The 7,564-nt window shown below is 38.8% G+C and overlaps 1 protein-coding gene across 2 annotated transcripts; it reads right to left on the bottom strand.

The window, feature by feature from the left end:
• Positions 1 to 1,832: 1,832 nt before the first annotated feature.
• LOC139916187 (B-cell receptor CD22-like) lies at positions 1,833 to 7,348 on the bottom strand. 2 transcript variants are annotated; one of them, XM_078287304.1, is made up of 9 exons: positions 7,067 to 7,348; positions 6,194 to 6,541; positions 5,872 to 6,096; positions 4,934 to 5,224; positions 4,076 to 4,312; positions 3,141 to 3,431; positions 2,544 to 2,625; positions 2,304 to 2,331; positions 1,833 to 2,220 (listed from the first exon to the last, which is right to left on the bottom strand). In XM_078287304.1, the coding sequence occupies exons 1-9, from the start codon at positions 7,173 to 7,175 to the stop codon at positions 2,134 to 2,136; spliced, it is 1,698 nt and encodes a 565-aa protein (XP_078143430.1). In that variant the 5' UTR covers positions 7,176 to 7,348; the 3' UTR covers positions 1,833 to 2,133. The 2 variants fall into 2 exon arrangements, with proteins under 2 accessions (XP_078143430.1, XP_071761087.2); XM_071904986.2 differs by having other exon boundaries at positions 4,076 to 4,300.
• Between the last annotated feature and the right edge of the window lie 216 nt (positions 7,349 to 7,564).

The raw sequence follows: 7,564 nt of genomic DNA, 5'->3' as shown, positions 1-7,564 counted from the left end.
GTCCTTGAAAAATATTTAAAACAATGCAATTTTTTGTCTGTTTTGTTCTTAGTGTAAAGAAAAACTTCTGTGTTCACAACTGTGGAGCTTATTCTTCATGCCTGTCTACAGTGTTATGTTATTGTCAGCAGTTACTGTGAATTTCACTATGACTTCCTGGGTTCATCACGTAATAAGACCACAGATAAAGCCAGGAGTTATTTTTAGCAGTAATATTTTTAGTGGATTTTAACAACATCCACCCAAGAATGAGCAATGTCCATGTCAGACACACTGACATGGACTGACATGATAGTGATGATGATGATGATGATGATGGAAAATAAAGTCATAATGATCCAATTAACTGCTGTTTAAAATTAGCTTACATTTCCGTGGTTTGGGGTAAACTATTCAGTGTGATAAGGCACAAAGATACTGACCAGAGCCTGAGGGTGAAAACCAAGAGGACAGTGACTCTGACACCAGGACATTCATTTACAAAAATACACTTGGATTTCAACTTCGTCTCAAGAGCCTTTTTCAAATTTTGATCTGATTTATAAAAATTGCTATGGCTGAGTAAACCTTCCATTTTTAAAATGCCAATTAAAATGCAAACGAATTGTCAGTAAATCAGTTAATGGTTCTCCCACCTTGCAATGCAGTATGCTGTGTACAAAATGTTGTCATTATTATATATGAATATCTACACGTCATGACAATTTCCGATATGTGCACATTAATGTGGATTTACATTATACAAAAGCTTCTGATATCAAATTCCAATATGGAAATTCCAGTATTACACTAATTTTCTGTCCCATATCAGCTTTCATGACAAATGGAATGATGCATTTTCTCGTACACTCCTTCAGGTAAAACTTTATTGTCCAAAAGGAAACTTGATGAGAGACTATGATGGTATGCTTTACAAAAATAGCATTTAGACCACTGTTCTACATTAGGTGTTAGAAACCAAATAGACAGTAAGTGCCCTTCAATTTAAAACGTTATCTTCAACTGCTGATGGCAGTGGAGGTTTATTGAACTTTTAATGCCAGTTCTCATAACATACAGTTCTATCAATGGTCAGGATTTTCTCAATATACCAGAACCAGGTGTGCCTGTGCATTTTGAACACTAGAGGGCAGCAGATCCATCACAACAGCAGTGAACCACTCACTCCACAGAACGTTGTTGTAACATTTTCAGACCAGTAACACTGGTCTGAAATATAAACATGAATATTCAATATAAACATGAAACAAGAATAGGAAATTAAAGTTTCCCTCTGAAAATTGCTGCAGAATCAAAACAAGCTCTCCTATCTAAATGTATTGTCAACAAATTCTCCCATTTGGGACAATAAAAGTAACAGATGTAACTGAAACTTCAGTGTGGATGTTGTGGTCATGATAAAAACTGAACTCAAAATGAGTTTGTTAGAGGATAATTCAAATTAGGAGATGACTGTGGTGGCTCAGAGGTAACACAGTAACCATTTACACTATTGGACATAAAACTCATTTTGGAAATACTACTACTACTGCTACTAAATAATAATAATAATAATAATAATAATGATGATGATAATAATATGCTAAATAGTTTTGATGGGGCAATAGCATCCAGTGTTTGTTAAACCAAATGTTTGTTTGGGGAAAACTGATCTATGTTTACAGATGATTTGGTGGAAAAGGAGGAGAATTTTATAGCAGATTGTTGAGTAACGCTGCAAGAACTTATGATGCTTAATAGCTGCCTTTAAAATACAATAAAAAAATATGTATGTATTGCAAGATTGGTTGGAGATTGGAAGGAGTGAAGATAGTTTTGTGACTTGAAAATGTTGCACTACATTAATACTCTGCTATTGAGAAGTTATACAGTATATACAAATAAAGTTCTATTGTGCTGAACTTTTTGTCTTCAGCACAATAGAAATTATAACAACAATCTAGTGTTTACATGGACATGAGCCAGGAATGGGTGGGAGGTACAATTTGCAGCATTTTTCAAACTGGCAAGCTATAGTTAAAAATCAAGCTGTTCTTGGTGTCACATGTGGAGTTACACCATACAGACCGCAGACATTTATATGTGCCAAGTCCTTTTTTTAGTTTAATGGAATGTCATCATACTCTAGTTTCATTAGACAGTAGTTTCCTCTTCTATAACCCTGCTGTCCTGTCCATAACATTTGCTTCCACTGATGCTTTCATACGTTGGACTGGACTCCTGAAACATGACAACAGAACAACATTAGGCTCCATGTGAAAAACTGTAATGAGCGGATTTAAAAAGAACTGAGTCCTCCTCACCTCTTTGTCCGCAGCAGAATCCTTCCGCCTTTCAAAACAACATGAGACAAAGTTTTTTAAAGGAGGCAAACTAAACTCTTCAACACTTCACATTATTCACTATAATATTAACTATAATAACACTGTAGTACAAAACAGAATATCATGAGGTATGCTACGCAACTGAATCATTTAACCATGTCCCTCTGATTCAAAATGAAAACTGGCTATTTAATCAATTGTGTATAAACAGTCACTTACCAGGCCCAGGCCATAACCACTGGAAGCACCAGCACTGCGAAGACCTTGACTCCAATACCAACAAGAATGATGAGACGGTCAGCTGGAGCAGAGTAGACAGAGTAAAACAGGGTGGAAAATAAATGAATTAACAATTATTTAGGTATTTAGTATTTGTATGCATATACTGTATGGTCAAAGATGTTCAATGAAGACATTGTTATAATTTGCTTTTTTTGTGTTTAAATGTAAAGTCATTGCATTTTTAAAAAATATCCATCCTTTTTCACATAATGCTTTGGATTAACTCCAGTCAACACATTACAACTGGACATGGTCCTGATTGGCTCCCCTCACTAATTGCTAAAATCTTTCCAATCAAGCCAGTTTGTAACATTTGACCTGACGACACAGCAGGTTTACCTCATTTGAACTAGAGAGGCTGGTATTGTCAGCCAATCAGGGACTAGTATTGTTAGGACATATTCTTATCCTGAGCCATAGTATATTTGAAAACAAAATCAAGAAACTGAATAATATGGGCCCTTAAAGCATTATTTTCAGTATATTGAAAATTTTTTGTTGTGTCAGTCAAAGTAGCTTCCCCTCCACACTCACTCTCTGTCATTTCCACCAGCAGCAGCAGCTCAGTTGAGTTGTTCTCCCCCAGTGGGTTCCTGGCCTGACAGAGGTAGTGTCCAGTGTGGGACGGCTCCAGAGAGGGGAGAGACAGCATCTGTCCTGACCCCACCTGGAGCAGGGAGCTGGAGCCGGGAGAGCCGGTCCTCCTGAACCAGGTGTAGCTGTCTGCTGCTGGGTTAGCAGCACTGCTGCAGCTCAGGTTCACACTGCTGCCCTCTGCCAGGCTGCCAGGAGCACTGGCCTCCACCAACACACTCACTGGTGGATCTGAGGAAAAATCAAACACACAGCGCTATTACTATGCATTAAATAGACTGTATTTATTATACAAGTTTCAAACACTGTATGATGCACAATGATTCTGTTTGGGTGACCGGAAAGCTTGATCTGCTGCTAAAAATGTTCCAAAGAATAATAATACATTTTGTTTGTGGGCGCTTTTAAGACACTCAAGGTCAGCCTACAGAACAGTAAGTAAAACTTTGAAATGAAACTGTGTGCAGAGTACTTTTGATTACAGAAAATAGGCTACAGATACAAAGAAAAAACATCACTAAATAAGAGGAATCTTTTGGAAGAAAATAGTTTCGCAGTACATACAGAATTCAAATTTATAAAAAAAAAAAAAAAAACACTTTCGTTTCTTTAGACAGATGAATTTGGCACAGCTATATTTGGCACCATAGGACATAAATTCCCAAGATTATGAATGATACCATGTTTCAGCTTGATTCGTATGTACTGTAGAACTGAGTTCAGCTGTGCTAAAAGATCATTCACACCAAACTTGCCTCAGTGAAAAATTGTGCTTCATTCAAATTCTGACTGCAACCAGTTCAATATAAGTCAATGGACAGCTTGTACGAGAAAGAGCTTATCTTAACGAATAATGTAGTGATAAATGTACTTACACAGAACATCCAGAGCCACAGGGTCTGATCTCACTGACTCCTGTCCTTCAACGGCACATGAATAGTTCCCAGCATCCTCTGCTCTGGCCTGAAACTCTGCTTTGTCTACTGGTTGTCCATCTCTGAACCAGACTATGGTGGCAGGCAGTGTGCAGGATGTTTTACATGTTAGAGTCACGTTCCCTCCTGCTCTCACACTCTCAGGATACACACTGGCAGTCGGCTCTGAGCGATTCACTGGAGAAACAGAGACAGATATTCAGAGACTCTTCTGAAAATATTAAAACTTGAATTCAGCAAAGCACAGTTATACTTAATATCAGCAAATTCTACCTGCTAAAGACAGTCAGAGACAGAGTAAAAAGTACTATTTAACCATTATTACTTTTTTATTACCATTATTACATTATTACTATTTAACCCAAGGGGCCCGATTTTAGGAACTGAAATCTCCCACTATTCATATACATATATTGTCAGAGATGTTTAATCAAGACAATGTTAAACTGTATTTTGTTTGCATAAATTTAAAGTTATTGCATTTTCAAAAATCCATCCTTTTTAACACATGATGCTTTGGGTCAACTCCAGTCAACGCATCACAGCTGGGCTTGGTCCTGATTGGCTCCCCTCACTAATTGCTAAAATCTTTCCAACCAAGCCAGTTTACAGCATTTGACCTGACCTTACGTCATTTGAACTAGAGGGGCTGGTAATGTCAGCCAATCAGGCTCCAGTATTGTGAGGAGTTAGTCTTCAAATTCATTCAATAAATACACTTTTAATAAACTACATTTATTTGCAAAACATCACGAAGAGCATTCTTATCCTGCTCTTATCCTTCCCCTCCACACTCACTCTCTGTCATTTCCACCAGCAGCAGCAGCTCAGTTGAGTTGTTCTCCCCCAGTGGGTTCCTGGCCTGACAGAGGTAGTGTCCAGTGTGGCACGGCTCCAGAGAGGGGAGAGACAGCATCTGTCCTGACCCCACCTGGAGCAGGGAGCTGGAGCCGGGAGAGCCGGTCCTCCTGAACCAGGTGTAGCTGTCTGCTGCTGGGTTAGCAGCACTGCTGCAGCTCAGGTTCACACTGCTGCCCTCTGCCAGGCTGCCAGGAGCACTGGCCTCCACCAACACACTCACTGGTGGATCTGAGGAAAAATCAAACACACAGCGCTATTACTATACATTAAATAGACTGTATTTATTATGCAAGTTTCAAACACTGTATGATGCACAATGATTCTGTTTGGGTGACCGGAAAGCTTGATCTGCTGCTAAAAATGTTCCAAAGAATAATAATACATTTTGTTTGTGGGCGCTTTTAAGACACTCAAGGTCAGCCTACAGAACAGTAAGTAAAACTTTGAAATGAAACTGTGTGCAGAGTACTTTTGATTACAGAAAATAGGCTACAGATACAAAGAAAAAACATCACTAAATAAGAGGAATCTTTTGGAAGAAAATAGTTTCGCAGTACATACAGAATTCAAATTTATAAAAAAAAACAACAAAAAAACACTTTAGTTTCTTTAGACAGATGAATTTGGCACAGCTACATTTGGCACCATAGGACATAAATTCCCAAGATTATGAATGATACCATGTTTCAGCTTGATTCGTATGTACTGTAGAACTGAGTTCAGCTGTGCTAAAAGATCATTCACATCAAACTTGCCTCAGTGAAAAATTGTGCTTCATTTAAACTCTGACTGCAACCAGTTCAGTATAAGTCAATGGACAGCTTGTACGAGAAAGAGCTTATCTTAACGAATAATGTAGTGATAAATGTACTTACACAGAACATCCAGAGCCACAGGGTCTGATCTCACTGACTCCTGTCCTTCAACGGCACATGAATAGTTCCCAGCATCCTCTGCTCTGGCCTGAAACTCTGCTTTGTCTACTGGTTGTCCATCTCTGAACCAGACTATGGTGGCAGGCAGTGTGCAGGATGTTTTACATGTTAGAGTCACGTTCCCTCCTGCTCTCACACTCTCAGGATACACACTGGCAGTCGGCTCTGGGCATTGGAGAAACAGATATTCAGAGACTCTTCTGAAAATATTAAAACTTGAATTCAGTAAAGCACAGTTACACTTAATATCAATGAATTCTACCTGCTAAAGACAGATACACCGATCCTTTACTGCGCCATCCGTAATCATGCGTATCGAACCTGAAGTAGTAATATCCGGTGTCATTGTCCTGTAGGTCATAAATTGCCAGGCTACAGTTGTGCTGTTGGTCGCCGAGGTATTCAACTCGACTTTGATATGAAGGAAGGCTGGAGAGCTCAGTGCGTGTCCATCTGCCATCTTTCGTTGCTCCTTTGGACCATGAGGTTTTGTTAACCACTTCACCATCTGGGTATTCGTATGAACACCTGAACTCCACCGATGAGCCCCGCAAAGCACAAGGATTTGGATTTTCAAAGGTCACTGAAAATCCATCACCAACCACCACTCCTGCAGAAAGACCATGAAACATGCCATGTCATCTGCCAAACTGATAAATTGACATTAGTCTATTATAAAATAGTTATAAAATATCAGTTTAATTTGTCACATAGACGACAAAATATTAAGACAACAGTGGAAATGTCAGATAAGCAAATAAGGTTTAATTGACTGATATCATCCAGATTATCATCCAGTATTTTTTTTAACTTTTTGACCCAAAAGAGGTCAAGGGACTGTTGGGACTGTTTGGGTCCGTACATGACAAGAGTACGAGAATGGTCTGGGGATGATTTGAAGTTAGTCAGTTGTTACTCAGTTGTTCCGAGTGAACTCATCAGAAACCACAAAGCTATTCATTTTAAAGTCCATCACAGTATTCAGGCGTAAACAGCTCATTATTTCATATACAAATTGACAACTAAGTCTATCTTCCCTGAGCCTACAAAAGACAGCATTTTCTTCTGTCTGTTTTTTGTCATCTTTACAGTCGGTTCTGTATTGAAACTGAAATAGAAAAATCAGTCTGCTCACCTGGACTCATGATCAGAATCAGCAGCATTACAACGGTCATCTTCAGGAACCACATCAACACAAAACCCTCGAGCACAGAATACATTATATAGACAACAATGACAACCATGAGCTGTAGAGAAATCTATATAAAATGTTTTGTAGAAATGAGGAAGCTGTGGTTGAGACTTCTCCCCTTCCTGTATCGACCCTGTCTTAGCACTTAGTATTAGTCTTCATAGAAGTCCATCCTCCTCCACTAGCATTCACCCATCCTATGTTAAGCATGTGTTGCCTCCCACCTCAACTACCATCTTTCAGCCCTCTACATATCAGTCCCTTCATGGTTTTTTTCAATTACCTACTGCAGTGGAGATTTTACTATTAGGATTCATAGCTCACAGCATCGCAAACATTAACATGGGTGCATATTCCAACTGAAATTGTAATCAATATTGCAAATGTATGTACATGCATTAATCTTTCAGGGCTTTTACCACATGCTTACTTGGTAATTCA

The sequence above is a fragment of the Centroberyx gerrardi genome, chromosome 12 (assembly GCF_048128805.1).
Source record: "Centroberyx gerrardi isolate f3 chromosome 12, fCenGer3.hap1.cur.20231027, whole genome shotgun sequence".
Lineage (NCBI taxonomy): Eukaryota > Metazoa > Chordata > Actinopteri > Beryciformes > Berycidae > Centroberyx > Centroberyx gerrardi.
This window is presented reverse-complemented; position numbering and strand designations above follow the sequence as displayed.